Source organism: Chiloscyllium plagiosum, chromosome 9 (genome assembly GCF_004010195.1).
Source record: "Chiloscyllium plagiosum isolate BGI_BamShark_2017 chromosome 9, ASM401019v2, whole genome shotgun sequence".
Lineage (NCBI taxonomy): Eukaryota > Metazoa > Chordata > Chondrichthyes > Orectolobiformes > Hemiscylliidae > Chiloscyllium > Chiloscyllium plagiosum.
In genome coordinates this window covers 15,886,356-15,903,012 of record NC_057718.1, presented here as the reverse complement: position 1 = coordinate 15,903,012, position 16,657 = coordinate 15,886,356, and the positions used below count along the sequence as shown (strand labels likewise).

Here is a 16,657-nt window from a genome sequence, read left to right as displayed (position 1 = left end):
ATTCTCAAATCTTACCTCTGCAGGTTTACTCATAGTTTGCACATGATTATACACAAACTTATTTAAGTTTTGACCTTTCAGTACTGAAAAGATTTTTTTTAATTATTGCTTCCGCTTTCACAGAACCTGCCCTCCTCACAGCTTTTGCAACTCTTGTTAATCGGGCTGGCGAAGGTGATCAGAACTTCATACACTCCGCCCGAAGCCGCGAGGACTACAACTCCCGAGATTCATTCCAGCCCCTTCCCCCCCCCCACCGCCGCCACCACCCCCATCCTTGCCAACGTCCGAAGACGCGCAAATTCCCCCTTCTGCTGGCTCACGGTTACTCCGGAGCAAACCCTGAGCTGCAAGCGGAAGCCCCGCCCACTTTCCGAGCCGATTGGCTGGCCGGATCCTGGACTTTCTTGGGGGGGGGGGAATGGGGCGGGGGTTTCGGGAGGTGGCCGGTCCGGTTCCCGGCGCTTTTTTGCGGTCGGCCTAAGACTTCAATGAAGACATGATGTCACCCACACTTCCTCTGTCAAGGTAGGTAAAGAGCACAGAATAGCAACAGCTCTCTAACATCTGGGCGCACTTGTCCTCAGCGCCCTGTCTATGTATATGTCGATCTCTCTCATGAAGTCCTGAAAGTCATTGGCTCCTTCCAACTCACCCCCCCCCCCTCCCTCAGCAATCCCTCCCACCATCTCCTCCTACTTTGTACTGGCTGTTCCCGCAGGCAGAAAAGTGCCCCCCGTACTCCTTATATTTTTAAAAATATATTGTTGCTTCCTGTGAGTATCTCAGAGAATCAGATCCTCCTGGATTTCCTCGTTTTAAGCAACTCCGGTTTAGAGGAAGGGGAGGGGAGACACAATGTTGCCAGAAGCGGCGCGGAGTTACAATGTTTCAAAAATGTTACTCTTCCCCCCCCCCCCCCTTTCCCGAGTTGTTGCGCCGCGTTGTTGCTGGTAACCATTCACGCGCTGGCGGTGGAACGCCAGCCCAGATCGTTCCATCGGACCAGAGGCGGCGGCAGTGGTAGCGGCTGCAGCCTGTTGTGACTTTATATTTTTTTCTTCCACCCACTATCTGTGTGTGTGTGTGTGTTGTGGTTTGACTGCCGTCACCATGCATTGAGGATCTCTGCTGCTGTTCCTGCTGCAGCAACATTTAACAGGTCGCCCTGTAGCGTTTTTTTTCTCACATACACACACACACACTGCGGCCGCAGTTTGTGTCATTTCAAGTGAAGTGAATATTTTTGGAAACAAATAAAATAAAGGGAAGGGCTAGCAGGAAGGGGCTCAGGGCTGGGTGGTTGGGGGAGAGACTGGTACTTTATTTGGAAGGAGGATTTTTTTTTCCTTTTTTTGTAGCAGATAATGTATTCAAACGTGAGATTGGTGGCAGCAGCAGCAAACACGACACGAGTAACATATGGCATTAAAAAGCAGCACAGCTGGAGGTAGCATTTCCATTTGAAGTGATGTCAGAGCAGCTGACAGTCTGGCATTGCTGGGTTTTTTTGTGTGATCTTGCTCCGTGTGCCGGTATCATTCCTCTTCAGTCTGCTTTTTAAAACTTGACAGACCGGAGTCACAAAGATTTAGCGCACCATTGAAGGTTTCTTTTAGAGGGACTGGTCACGAGAAGTTGGTCTGTTTTTATTCCTGTTGCAGGTAGGGGGGGGATTTTACCCCTTTTTTTTGCAAACCCTGCTAGGAATTTTGTATGGTAGTATTTGGGCTTATTTAATTCAGAGTTGACAGATCATTGTTCTGAGTGCAAGCTAATTTTTTTCTTAGAGTTGTGGTTATAGTGACTAATTTAGGATTCGCAGATTGCGACGCGTGGAATTGCCCAGACAGCTGTAATCGCACTCCATTCTTTAATCTCTTTATCTGGGCAGCAGCTGCCATATGGCCATAGTCATCTGTATCAGATGTTTATAAGCTTCGTTTTCGTCCTGTCTCTGTCCTTTTAGGCATCTAATTTGATCAACAGTACCTTACTGACTATCATGTAATCTTTATTTTTAGCCATTTTAAGGATTAGAGATGGGGACACAGGGCACTTAATGTGATTGAGTTTGAATCTTGTGGCAGTTTTCGTGCTTTTTTTTCACCCTCTTATACGCGTTAATAGAGCGACAACAAAATCATTTCTTGTTAAAATATTGTTTTAACTTTTATCTGTAGCATGCAGGATGTTTTAGGGTTTTGCTATTTCTGTTTTTATCTATTTCTATGAATGTTAACAAACTTTGTCTGCTACAGGTTATGAAGACAGTATGGAGTTTCCAGACCACAGTAGACATTTGCTCCAGTCTCTGAGTGAGCAAAGGCATCAAGGTTTCCTTTGTGATTGCACTGTCTTGGTTGGAGATGCCCAGTTTCGAGCCCATCGTGCTGTGCTTGCTTCGTGCAGTATGTACTTCCACCTCTTTTACAAGGACCAGCTGGACAAAAGGGACATTGTTCATCTGAACAGCGACATTGTTACAGCCCCAGCTTTCGCTCTCCTCCTTGAATTCATGTATGAAGGGAAACTCCAGTTCAAAGATTTGCCTATTGAGGACGTACTTGCAGCTGCGAGTTACCTTCACATGTATGACATAGTGAAAGTCTGCAAAAAAAAGCTGAAAGAAAAATCAACTACAGAAGCGGACAGTACCAAGAAAGAAGAAGATGCCTCAAGCTGTTCTGATAAAGGGGAAATCTCTTCGGTGAGCAGTGCGCACATAGTGGGGGAACTGGCAAGCGAGGAAGATGAAACTGAAGAGGAAAAATCAAGTGCTGTGTTGAGCAAAAGGGACATAGTTATTGAATCTGGGAACATGTGGATGAGATTGCCCTCTGACTCAGCAGGCATCACTCAGCCTGGCGTTGAGATTGAGGCACATGCAGTAACAGCTGGAAAAACAGTGTCCAGTCCCTGCAGCTCAACAGGCCCTTTGTCCCAAAGGTCTGCCAACTCCATTAAGGATTCAGCAGATGTTGACTGTGTGCTGGATTTGTCTGTCAAGTCCGGACTGTCAGGGGGAGAAAATGTCAGCCACCCTTATGTCTCTCCACATAGGGACGGTTCCAGAAATAACATGGTGCAGGTTAAAGTAGAAAAAGAAGTGTTCTCTGATGAGGAAGGCAGCAGCACTAATGATTTTGATATGGAACAAAGTAGCACAGTGAAAGACAGTGCAGGCACTATGAACAGACTTTGTTATGATTCACTCCATGTGTCCGCCAGAAGAGAAGCTTCTGTGTCAAGTGAGATGGACCGAGAGGATCGAGCCAGCGATGATGAGATGGTAACCCCAGAGAATGATGGAGCCCAGATGGATGCAGGCATGGACAGCAGCTTACTCCCTTACTGTTCTAATATACTTGGCTCAGCCGGTCAAATCTTCATGTGTCCCCTTTGCAACAAAGTCTTTCCTAGCCCGCACATTCTGCAGATCCATCTGAGCACGCACTTTCGAGAGCAGGATGGCCTCCGCAGCAAGCCTGCTACTGATGTAAACGTTCCCACCTGCTCACTGTGTGGGAAGACTTTCTCGTGCATGTACACTTTAAAACGACACGAGCGAACTCATTCAGGTGAAAAGCCATACACTTGCACTCAATGTGGGAAGAGTTTCCAGTATTCGCACAACCTGAGCCGTCACGCGGTTGTTCACACCCGGGAAAAGCCTCATGCATGCAAGTGGTGTGAGCGCAGGTTCACACAGTCGGGTGACCTGTACAGACACATTAGAAAATTTCACTGTGAGCTGATAAACACACTCTCTGTTAAAACAGAATCACTTAACTTGCCTACGATGCGTGACTGGACCATAGAAGAGAGCTCGCAAGAAATCTGGAAATAAAGTCTACCTGTCGAGCAGTCTGAAAAATCAAGTTTCTGGTAATATCTTCTACAGCCTTTTGGGTACTGAATTCTCTCCATACAATAATAGCCGTAAATACTATTTGTCACAACACAATCTACAAAAGTGAGATTGTGAATCATATTGCAACATAAGGTAAATAAGAATTAACTATTAAACTCAACACTTATTTAATAAATACTCTAATTTTCTTTTCAAATGCACTCCTGCAGTTGTTGAGTGCACTGCAAAGGATGCTGCTGTATAGTTTGTGAAGTTTCATTGTTGAAATTTTTAACAATGAACCACTAATACATTAAGGTTTTCATTGATACGTGTTAATATTTTAATGTTGCACAATTTCTGGATATTTAAAACATTTTTGTACAATGCTGTAAACAAGGTAACAATGAATTCTTTTCCATATGCCTAGGAATATGCATTTGCAGATGAATGGTTCTTTACTCTGTTTAATTTTAACCAGAAACTTGATGTAATTTAGATTCTAAATGTATGGGATTTTCAGGCAAATTAAAACTGTATGTTTGAAATGTGAATTATATTACTGTACATCCTACTGCATTGAATGGATTTAACAGACCTGATAAATTGCCCTTATGCTCTTAGCCGGGTCTTCTGAAAGTAAATATTGAGGCTATAGAACATGCATGAGTTTTATCAGATATTTTGGGGTTCTCCTTTTGCAATTCTATGAACTTGGCAAAGTGTGTAACTTAAGATTTTATTTAATTGGTGATAGGAATATTATTTTCCTGGAATGCATTTTCTTTTCTAAATGCGATAACACTGTGAAAAATGTCACTGGTGTTCCGCAGCAATTTAATTTTTTTTAAAAAGTGCACTGCTATGCAGTTTCAACGTGTGAAGCATCTTTCCCAATTGCCTGTGTTCTCTTATATATTACAGAAAGTGGTACAGCACAAATTCCATGTGAAGTTCCCTGCTTTTATGTGAACAGAATTGTTAATGGTTAATTGAAATCATTTGGTTACTTGGCCATGAAGTTTTAGGGAAAAGGAATCATGAACCCACCTTTGAAGAAGGGGTTCATTATATTGTGTAACCAAGCAGCTGAAGTTACTGCTTGGTATGTGTGTGGTTTTAATGAACAACACATATGGCAAGTGTTTTGCACAGTGTTTGTTTTCCTGTCTTGCACTCACAATAAGGTCTATGGGAGTAGCACCGAAACGTGGCCGTTTTTCCCCCTTTTTTGTGGGTTTTATGTTTTATTTTTTACTTGACCGCCTTAACTACTGTAAACATAGCTTATTTTTGTGCATAAAGGCAATATGATTATTAATGGAAAACTAGATTGTGTATTGCTGAATTTTTTTTGAAAAAATGGGTCAAATGCGTTTTCCTTTTGGCTCTTGACATTGTTTTAAAGCTGTGAAATGGCCTCTAAGATTCTGTAATTATGCTAGTTACTTGAAGAGTTTAAATGTCTGACTAAAGTATGTTGAACTGTAGATTTTAAAAAAAGAAATGTTTAGATAAGACAATCAGTGTCTTTAAAATGATCAGCTTCCTTGGTTTCCTATGTTAGTTTTCTTTGTTGTATTTGTGAGTCTGACTCAATTCCTTTTTCTTACAGATGACTTTATACTTGATTTATTTTTGTCATTTTTCCCTCAATTCTCCCCCTGCATTTTACCTTTTTTACCTGGATTTAGACTGACGTTAGCCTTGACAATCATAGTCTGTTTAATTTTCAGAACTGGGAGGGGAGTAAATTATAATGCTGTTTAGTTTTGTACCTTGATGTGCCGTTGGTGGAATTTTTAAATTGTGTGCTAACTGCAATAAATTATGTAAATTGAAAATGCTGTTAGTTGTCTTTCTTTCTGCTGAATTTATACCTTCTTGGTACATTGTAGAATCATTTCAGGACATTTGAGCTTGTGATGATTTTAACTTCCAAAGCCGTTTAACAAATTAAGCTTTCTTCCACTTTATTTTTGCAAGGACACCGTCATTGAACTCTTCAATTTGCTAAAACACAACTTGCCAAAATTTGAAACACAATTCAAAATCTCTAAAAGCTTTAACATTCATTCAGGTTAAATTATACCTCACATCAATTGTGTTGCACAAGTTGGTTTTAACTAGCAAAATTGCATCCAGTGTAATCCTTTTTTAAATTTCATTTTTTCCTTAAATTAACTTGATATGAATAGTATCATTTTTGTCAGATACTTCTATTCAGATGAGATTGATTAGATATTACATTATTAAATCTTCTGTTATGAGAACAGAATTTTTTTGAAGCTACAAAGGCAGAGAAGTACAGAAAGGGTTAATTGGTATATAACAAAAGCTGTTTGTGAACAGTTCTCACTTGCTGAAATACTGCAAGGATTATATTATCCTAGGCCAGACGGAGGTGCACTACCACCTTTGGTTTATAATTTTGCCAGAAGAATCCCGAATGGGCTTTTGATTGTCCATTGCCTCTGGCCCCCCAAGTCCAAGAGAATGGGGAAGAGTAAACAAAATAATTGAGTATTCACCTACCAGATTGCTAGTAGTGGTTCTTGTTAAGGGATGCATTAGTTTTTTGATTTAACAAAAGGATGATGATGTGGACATATTTAAAAACAAACGTCTTTTATCATTTTGGATTATTCAAAACAATCAGGATGCTTTATATTCAAAGTAAGACTGTTTAAACATCTGTTCTATTCATGCATTTTGCCCTGAAACCATGGCGCATTTTCTTTCCCTCCTCTGTAAATTTAGGTCAGTAATTTGTATCTGTCCTTTGTTGGGAAAAGGGAAAAAAAGCAGGCCAAAAGGGCAGCTGGTTAAACATTTGGCTGTGCCGAAGGGTAGTGGGCACAACATGTCAGAGCTCTGCACTTGACCAGTTTGAATTTGTATCTGCAGTTTCAATGCAAACTTTTCCTCTTTCCCTTAGTGTTTTTTTTTTAAATGGTGAATAGAGTTCACATGAAGCATATCACTGATTTTTTTTGCTACTTTCAACAACAAATCTTCTGCTTTCCTTACCTAGTACATTAAGAGACCTGCAACAAACAATAAGCTATTGGAAAACATTATTTTTCAAGCAGAATCAAGATGTAATTTGGAGCAATGTCACATCCTGTTGCATTGAGAATTAAACCAAAACCTTTTGAAAATAAATAATACATGACTTCACTAAATTATTATAAAGACAATCCCAAAATCTTTTAAGTGCCAGTAGTGTCCTAAATATTAGGATTTATTTTTTTATGATAAGCTTTGAAAATTCTCGTTCCTTACTATTACCATTTTTTAAATTCATTACAAGATTCAATAGCCGCTGCATTGTAGTTTGGCTCTTGAATAAAAACTTTTCAATATCGTTATGGTTATATTTACACCTGATATTTAATTAATGTACTTTTGCTGAAGAAATTATGACAGGAATTAGAAAATAAAAGTTGCATTTTATTTTCATTTTCCTAGCCTTATCTTTCTACTGGACGCTTATAATTTGGAACAATCAAAACTGTGCATAGCTTTATATAAATGCTGTACATTACTCTGAATTGCAACTTCCCACAATAATCCCAAATCATAGTCCATAAACATTATAGATGGTGCGTTATTCTGCAAAGACCTTTGTATTTTTTTAATAGACAATAACACTAAATAAATTTTTATATATACTGATTTGGGAAATGAAAGCAAAAGTATCCAGGCCAGTATATCTTTGAGTTGCTGGGAAGTGTATTTTAAAGTTTGGGGTGGATCTTCTTTCCGGTATTACAATCACTGTAGAACTGTCCCCAAGTACCTCTCCTGGGAAGGACAGACAAAAACTGAGGGCACTGCAAAAAAAATTGTGAAGTTTGTCATTATGAATATTTTTAAGCTAGGTTTTTCTTTGGGTGAGAGAGAAGTGCGTCAATTTCTTATTCATCAGTTTGAATGGGAGCAAAAATTCATACAGAGTTCTTTATGAGCGATAGATACCATCCTCCTTGTAAGGCTTTTTAAAGGTAACTCCCCTTTCAGTAAAATACCAAACTGCTGACATTTACAAGTTGGACTTCAGTGAAACCTTGGCATTGATGCAAATTAGTCAAGAAATGAAAAATAAGGCATTGCAACAAGCAGAGAATATGAAAAGATGAAACCTCTGTAGATGGTCTATTGGAAAGAAAAATTAAAATTAAATACATGACAATTTTTTTTAAAGTCTGCCTCTAATTGGGCTAAAGAAACAGCCAAGATGTGAATTTGGTTTGGGAGCGTTCTTAGATGTGGATGTTTCTTTCCCTCCTCTTCAGGATAGTGGAATTGGTTTAATGTGGCAGGATGTACAGTTCATGTAGAAGTAGCAGAAAACTTTCTGTGCTATTATGGAAGATAAATAGAGGAATTAACATTTAATGTCAGGATTTCTCTGAAAGGAAAGTGAAGTCATAATGGCTCCAGTCTGCTAAGGATGCGGCTACAGTAGTTTTTAACTGCATCCCAGTGTTAGAATGGTTGATTTAAATATTCTTCTATGCAAAACTGTTTTCCATCACCTTTCGACAACAGCTCTAAGGGTCACCTAACTGCAGAAATCCGTAGCATTTTGTCTTGTGATTCTTTTTGATAAATATTTATGCATAAGCATTTTATTGCAACAATGTAGTGTTTTCACCTTACCTTTTTAGCAGCCAATGTTTTATGTATTCTTGTTGAATATTGTGAGTTCCTTTCCAATAAAGATCTTGTCAAACATCTTGTCAAACATTAATTCATCTTTCAATACAACTGAGTGAATTATCCTTGTTTGCTAACCAATTTGAAGACTCTTGCCCTAAAATTAAAACTGGTTTTAAATGCAAGCTTTGCTACAAATAACACAATTCTTTAATTTTCTACATTATTGAGTTGCATTTCATTCATTAAAGCATGACATTAAAGCAGTCAATATTTTGTAAAGTTACATTGAAACAAACAATGTGCACTCCATTTTAGAAATAAAGCGTTTCACTAATTCTTGAACAGTGATCAGTAGTGCTGAGAAACCTATTACAACTAATGGGGAAATTAATCACTTGCACTTATATAGGTTGTTTGATGAACTCAGGATGTTCTGAAATACTTTAGAGCCAATGTGTTACTTCCGAATTGTGGTTACTGTTGTAAAGGAAGAAACATTCAGATACAGAGGAATATTCATTTCATTTAAGTTCATTGTTACTTGTATTTATGAAAATACAGGGAGAAAGTGAGGACTGCAGGGCATTTATGAAAATACAATAAAATGTGATGTTGCCATAATCTGGTGCCATTTTAATTACATAAAATATAAAAAGAAATAATTCACACAAAGTTAAGACAAATTTCAATTTTTGTTCCATCCATGGCTTCTTGATTTCTTAAGTGGTTATGGCATGCCTCCTCACTCTGCAGCCGCCAAATCTGTCCCTGAGGCTGCAGCAGCAAGGAGGAAGCACACTGATGCCGCTCCTACTGCTCTGGACCAGAGACAGAAAGCAACTTCAGCCAAAGCTACCTCATTGCTGCCGAGACTCCAGCCGCCACCATAGCCAGGAGACTGTTCCAACTCTCGAGGACTGGGGCCCATCTCAATGTCTGAGGACCGAGGGAGCATCTAAATTAATTCCCTAGGACCGAGGGATCATTCATTCCACCGCTGAAACACCAGAGAAAAAGAACAGACCCAATTCATCAAGCTGAGATTGCCATAGCCACGAGGAATGGATTGGATCCACCACTCAATAGCTTCCTGCAAGCCCTCTCCACCACATCCCTAACTGGTTCTTGATTAGCATCATTTCTGTCCAATGGAAAGGCAGGTTTGCAGGAATATTCGACCATTTAGCCCCTCGAACCTGTTCTGCTGAACGTGGCTGCTGTGCAACCTATCTCTAGATATCATTCTTGTCCAATGTCCTTTGGTACCTTTTTTAACAAAAATGATCAATCTAAATTTTAAATGAAATAATTGATCTACAATTGAATTCTAAAGTTCAACTACCCTTTGTGTGTAGAAGTGTTTAACCTTGCACATAAATATATACTATATTTCCCTCCCCTCTCCTAACAGCATTCCGTAAAGACCACTCCCTCCGTGACTCCCTCGTCAGATCCACACGCCCCACCAACCCAACCTCCACTCCCGGCACCTTCCCCTGCAACCACAGGAGGTGCAAGACTTGCGGCCACACCTCCCCCCTCACCTCCCTCCAAGGCCCCAAAGGAAACTTCCATATCTGCCACAAATTCACCTGCACCTCCACACACATCATCTATTGCATCCTCTGCACCCGATGTGGCCTCCTCTATATTGGGGAGACAGGCCAGCTATTTGCGGAGCGTTTCAGAGAACACCTCTGGGACACCTGGACCAACCAACCCAACCACCCTGTGGCTCAACATTTCAATTCCCCCTCCCACTCCACCAAGGATATGCAGGTCTTTGGACCCCTCCATCGTCAGACCACAGCGAAACAACGGTCTGACCTATCACCCTCACCTTGACCTCTTTCCACCTATCACATTTCCGACGCCCCTCCCCTAAGTCCCTCCTCCCTACCTTTTATCTTAGCCTGCTGGACACACTTTCCTCATTCCTGAAGAAGGGCTTATGCCCGAAACGTCGATTCTCCTGTTCCCTGGATGCTGCCTGACCTGCTGCGCTGTTCCAGCAACACATTTTCAACATAAATATATACCCATTGTAGCCAGACCATGCTAAAAATGGCAGCTTCATACAATTGGTTTCGTATTGAGACTAAACCCTCTGTAGGAATGGGGAATAATTTGTCAGATTTATTCAAGTGTAAACCATAAACACTCTGCCCAAACTGCCAGTCACTCAATCTCATTTGACTCCATTTCTTGAACATGTTTTTTTTATTCTCCCAGGCAGTCTGCCAGATGGATCACTGACATCTTTTGGTTTGTTGTGCTTGACTTTCACCTTCTGCCAGCCAATCACAGTGTGGTTGCTTGGGTTGATGTCCGAAGCCCAGATCAGCCTGCTTATCCAGCTGGAAGAGGATGTGTGGGCAATAAAGTATGCTATAAATAGAGACTGGGGTAGGGAAAAAGTCCAAACTATGTTCCAAAAATGTAAAGCTGTAAAAAGAATTCTTACAAAGAACAAGCATGGTCACAATGGGCCTAATGGCTTCCCTCTGTACTGTAACTATTTTATGATTCTGAGAAAAAAAAAGTGACTCTTTGTAGATATCTGTTTATGATGTGATCGACCACACTGGAATACTTCCAAAAGGAGATTTTATTTCAAATTCACTCACCAGATGTTAACTACGGAAGCTTTGTGATAATGCACAACAGTGAAGAAGTCATACAATTGGTACAGTGCTAAAGTGTGATTTCCACCTGATAAAATTAGGACTTAAACCTAAACTATATGTAAAACAAATAATATTGAATGTATATGTGTAAAGAAAGTAATTGATACGTTATGTTTTTAACATTACATGCTCGGGTGAGATGACTTGCCCATGATTCTGTAGGTTGCTGGATTGAATCAGCACCTTTTACACTAAAGGCAAGAGCACCACAAAAACTAAGACTCTGCTATTGAAGCAGCAATGTCAATATGTCATGACTTCTAACCTGTTAGAGTATTTACTAATAATTCGGTAATTAAATAATTCTCTCATTTAAGAATGGAAGTTTTCCTGTTTGGTTAAAAATATAATCTGTAAATGGACCTCTTCGAAATAGAAGGTCCTAGTCTGGCTTCTGAAAATTACATTTGAATGCAGCATATCCAGGTTTGGAAAGGTTTTAAAATCAGTGTCACCCTAATTCCAGAGACTTTAGTGGAAATGTTTTAAATGAAGGTAAGATCAGGCATGGACTGTGAATCTCACTAGAGCTGAATAGTCACCCACTCTACGCTAACCAATGCAAGCACTTATTAAGAATTACCTTCAAGAGGAGCGGGTAAGTAGTTTTCAGTAAATAATTAACAAACCTAGTCATTGCATTTTTATAATCTGGATTAGGAAAGTCACAGAAAGTGCCCAAAACCAGATAGGTGAGCATTTTTTTGTTAAAATTTATGGATTCCAGACATTAATTGTTCCCAGACACATTGCTGTACATTATCTATTCTCTGTCTGGAATGTAAGTAACAGCACTAAAATACGTGACCTGTTCCTCACTAGGAGAAGATTTAAAATATTAGAAGCTTCACCTGGTCCTAGTAACCAACAGTGAATCGGTATTATGATGCCAGCCTGGAAACCTCCAGACATGTCCCGTTCAACTGCATTCAATTGGCATGTAGCAGGGACATGAGGCATTATCAAAAATGACAGGGAAAATATGTTGCATTGTGTAGCTGTGGGCGCACAGACATGTATATATTTCATATAGAAATCTGGACCTTTAATTTCAAAATTAAGTTTTCTCCCTGCAAGAAGCTCTTTCTAACTGTGTTCCTATGTTAGATCTGCTATTTTGCCAGCTGTGCAGTGTTTATATGGCCTAGTGGAATAATTGTGATACTCTGTCATATGCAGCTTCACTGCTTCATGAGAACAAAATAGCGCTACTATTTAAATCTGTTCTACTGGAATCTTTTGCAGTCAATTCTAAGAGCAACTTGCACTTATAGATAATTTTTAACATAAATAAATATTCCAAGGCAATTCACTGGCACATTATGTTGCTCAATATCAAATGTTTGATATGGAGATATCAGGATAAATGGCCAATAGTTTTAAAGAGTATCTTAAAGATAGAGTGAGAACTCAAAAATAATTTAATGAGAACAGAGATTATGAGGGCAAGTGGTTGTAATTGTAGGAATGCCAAAGCTACAGGTTTGAAAATCAATAATGAGTATTTTAAAACTGATGCATTTAGCCAATTTAGACATCAAGTACATAGGTGATAGGTGAGTAGGATTTGATGCGAGTTAGAATATCATAGAACCATAGAATGGTATTACACAGAATAATATAAAAGGACACTATTCAGCTTGTCTTGTCTGTGCCTCCCCTCTGCAAAAGCAATTCACCTTGTGCCAATGCCTTTGCTTGTATTGCAGACATTTGGATGAGCTTAAGTTTAAGAATGAAAGATGTAGCATATTTATAAAAGTACAAGTGTAGTTCTCAGAAAGAAAGATATTGTAAGAAGGTAGATAGTTAAGATGAGTTAAAAAAATCAAAAATCCTGTTGGTCATAATTGATGCTTTTCTACAAATTATGCTGTCACTCTGCACTTCAGAGAGAAGAGAAATCACAAGGCAAGACACGATACTGATTCACCTTTATGTTGCTATTATGCTTTATTCCTCCCCAAGCACTGCAGAATTCTAGTTTCATCTTGTGTATACTTCCATGTTGTGCGTTTATATCTGGATGCTTGCTCAGTTCACCATCGCTCTGAGGCATGTTTTATCAATTTCCTATTACAGAATGTAACAGAAGTTGAATTATATAATTGAAGAGAATTGCTCAACAAGCTTTATTTTAAAATTGATAATCCTCTTTTCAGTGGTACAAATGCTATATTTGTGAGTGTAAATTGATCAATTGCTTTGCTATGTCACCATGTTTTATGCAATTCAAGGGGATGATAAGAGTGACAAAAAGATAACTTTTAGATTGTAAGTTGTCATGTCACATCTCATGGTGGCCTTTCAGAGTGGGGTCACAAGATAATTATAAATGAGAAAGACCATACAGAGAAATCCTCAAAATTGTAGCATCCAATTAGTCTTTGAAAAGATTCTAAAGAGAGGCTCCAACACTCTACCCAAAATTCTATTTGAAATAACTGCACAGAGGCCAGCATTCCATCACCAAGTCACCCTTTATTTACACATTCACAGTACATGGGCACTGATCAGCTAACCCAAAGCCAATCCCTAGATCTCAATCTCCTGTTTATATCTGTCAGCCAGGACTCCCTGACTGACCCAGGTTAACAGCCCCAATCAGGAATCTGATAGTCAATGAAATCTATCTGGCCCCCATTCCAGTCAATACATTCCTCCCCCTCCCAAGTCCTGGGATGTAGGTCTGTTCTTTCTCCTGTAGCTTCTCCTGAGACATTTTTGCCCCAAGATTGGTGGCTCAAACTCTCACTCGGACATGGGTGGCATGTACCGGAATGTAACCCATTGCTTGCACCCAGGGCATCTTAGGCGAGTTTCCTCCTTGTCATCAAGTGACAATGCTATCAAAATTGGATCCATCTCATACTCAGGGTTCTTTGACACTTGATGGAGGGGGAGAACTCCTACAGTGTCTGGCTGTTCTGAGGGACCAGGTTTGATTTGCTCCTGCCCCATTTGTGAGGTGGCAGCTTTCATGTGATTGCAGAACCAAGATTCACTCTGAATCTCCTGTTTATATCTGTCAGTGAGGGCTCCCTGATAGGCCCAGGTTAACAGCCCCAATGAGGGATCTTATAGTCAATAAAATCCAGCTGGTTTCAATCACTACAGGTTGGTTGGATATGCTTAATGTCAAATCTAATCCCAATTCTAGACCCCTTTCAGCTTCAACATCATGCACAAGATATTTTTCCTTCTTTTGTGCCGCATTTTACATCTTTTTGGCTTAGATTTAATCTATATTTGTTTTACCTGCTTACATTTTGATCTAATTTACCCTTGTAATTCTTGAGTTGCCTCTCCCATTTCAGCCAGATCGCACTGGGTTTCTGAACCAAGCCATTTCTATAACTTATGAAACAACTGTGGCTTTAATGAGACACCTATTCAACTTCCCTGTGCTGACATAACACCTCTAATGAGTACTCATTTTCTATTCTTCAGTCAGTTTCTCATTTATTCTCAGTGTTCATCCCGAATCCCACTAGTTTTGTGGTTAATAGGCTTTGTGTGTCGCCCCAGGAATAATAAAGCCAGCTTCACATTTCCCATGACAAATGGAATTCAAATATTTCTTGTCCATGCAGAAAGTAAAGCAATGGGTGAACACTATACTAGATAGAGACAGATCAAGTGAACATACCAACACAGATGATTGGCATCATCCAGAGAAAGGCCTGAGGGACCCTCTTTGTTCAAACAAATACTCTATATGTACTGGAACTAATCCAATCTTTTAACCCTGCATTAACAAATGTATTTTTCCAAACATTTCCATTCTCATCAATCTAGTTAACTCTGTCCAATGGAAACATTTTATTGTATGAAAATATTTTGATATAAACATCATTTGAATGCAAAGCACTGGTTATTTAAACAATATATTTTGGGTTTTTTAAAATAAAAAAAGTAAACTTTTTTTTGCTCATTGTTGCCCTCCCCAGGTTTCCCAGGATCCAACTCCTGTAGGGACAGAAATCCACAGGCACTACTATTATTTTGGATGACGTTAGCAGGTCATTTGGGTCTTTTTTTCAAATCTTTGTAAGAAATAATTCACATTTCTATAGTATTTTTTATGATGTTAGAGAACATGCCAAGTTGCTTCACAGTCAATGAAACACTTTCAAAGTGTAGTCTCTGTTGTAGACTAGGAAAAACAATTACCAGTTTTCACACCAAGATTCCACATGCAACGAAATGATAAAAACCAGACAATCTGGTTTATGTGATGTTGGCTGAGGAATAAATATTGACCAGGACACTCAGGAGAACTCTCAAATGTTTCTTTGAAAGAACACCATGAGACCTTTGACATCAATTGGAGACAGACAGAATTTTGGCTAATATTGCTTTACCTTGAAAACAGCACCTCCTACTGTGCAGCACTCCCTCATTATGGTTCTGCAGAGGAAACCCAAATTATATGCTCAAGTGTTTTGAATGGGGCTCAAATTCCCAACCTTCTGACACTGAGACAAGAGTATAGTCAAACAGCACTATTGTTTCAAATAAATACAGTTATGTGAGTGGACTTTTAGAAAATCTATTTAGAATGCACATTCTCATGTATATTCTAATAGTTCCACAACTCTCTCTTCCACAGCCCACATGAATATTCAATACAATGAGAAACCTATTCATATCATCTGTTTTCTATAATGTGTGCTGTGCTGCCATCTAGAGACAATACTTGGTTTAAATCATGAATGTAAAGACTCCAGAAGTATAAAAGATGGCATAAAAATCAGCAGAGTTTCTGTTGAGATGATTCTCCTACATACAGATTGACAGGCAAGATCAGGTTGTCAGCTCTTTATGTTTACATGTGAAATCAAGATTATTTTTCATGTCTTTGTAAAAGTTGATGTTTATTTTCTTTAAGCTCATCTTTGTGCTGGATTTCCACAGTAGGTAGGAATAATTTAAAAGAAAAGTTCACTTTATTACATTGACAAAATGCAACTGTTAATGGCACAAAGGTACTGTTGCAAGTCAATATTATCAACATAACTCACAACAATTGCCCCATTTTGCAATAGTCATATGCCTTGCCTATGTGCAGAGACTGGACACAGCTTTTAGAAATAATCCTATGTGTCTAATTATTCTGAAACATATTACCTCGCCAGCATTGTCCACATCCCATGAATGAGCTCATGGATGTTAATGAATGACTCTCAAATCATTGTCCTGCCTTTTCCCCAGAACCTTCGATTGCTTTACTGCCTAGAAACCTGTCTGTTTTAGCCTTGAATACACTAAAGACCCAGCCTTGACAGCTCTCGTGGTAAAGAATTCCACAGATACATCACTCTCTGAGAGAAAAAGTTCCTCCTGATCGCTGTTTTAAAAGTCCGAAATTATGCCCTCTGGTCCTAGATATTCCCACTCTACTTTGATAAGTCTCCTAAGAATCATTCTGTTAAAATTCAATAAGTACAGA

General features: G+C 39.2%; 1 protein-coding gene across 5 annotated transcripts; it reads left to right on the top strand.

Annotated features, from left to right (window-relative positions):
- The first annotated feature begins 442 nt into the window (after positions 1 to 442).
- On the top strand, positions 443 to 5,473 carry zbtb18 (zinc finger and BTB domain containing 18). Of its 5 annotated transcripts, none has more exons than XM_043695449.1 (2): positions 443 to 528; positions 2,262 to 5,473. In XM_043695449.1, the coding sequence occupies exon 2, from the start codon at positions 2,276 to 2,278 to the stop codon at positions 3,848 to 3,850; it is 1,575 nt and encodes a 524-aa protein (XP_043551384.1). In that variant the 5' UTR covers positions 443 to 528; positions 2,262 to 2,275; the 3' UTR covers positions 3,851 to 5,473. The 5 variants fall into 5 exon arrangements, with proteins under 5 accessions (XP_043551384.1, XP_043551385.1, XP_043551386.1 ...); XM_043695450.1 differs by lacking the exon at positions 443 to 528 and adding an exon at positions 754 to 776; XM_043695451.1 differs by lacking the exon at positions 443 to 528 and adding an exon at positions 963 to 1,162.
- The last annotated feature ends 11,184 nt before the right edge of the window (positions 5,474 to 16,657 follow it).

What these genes read in the sequence shown, in the direction of transcription:
- zbtb18 (XM_043695449.1), top strand. Translation starts at nt 2,276, where the DNA reads ATGGAGTTTCCAGACCACAGTAGACATTTGCTCCAGTCTCTGAGTGAG.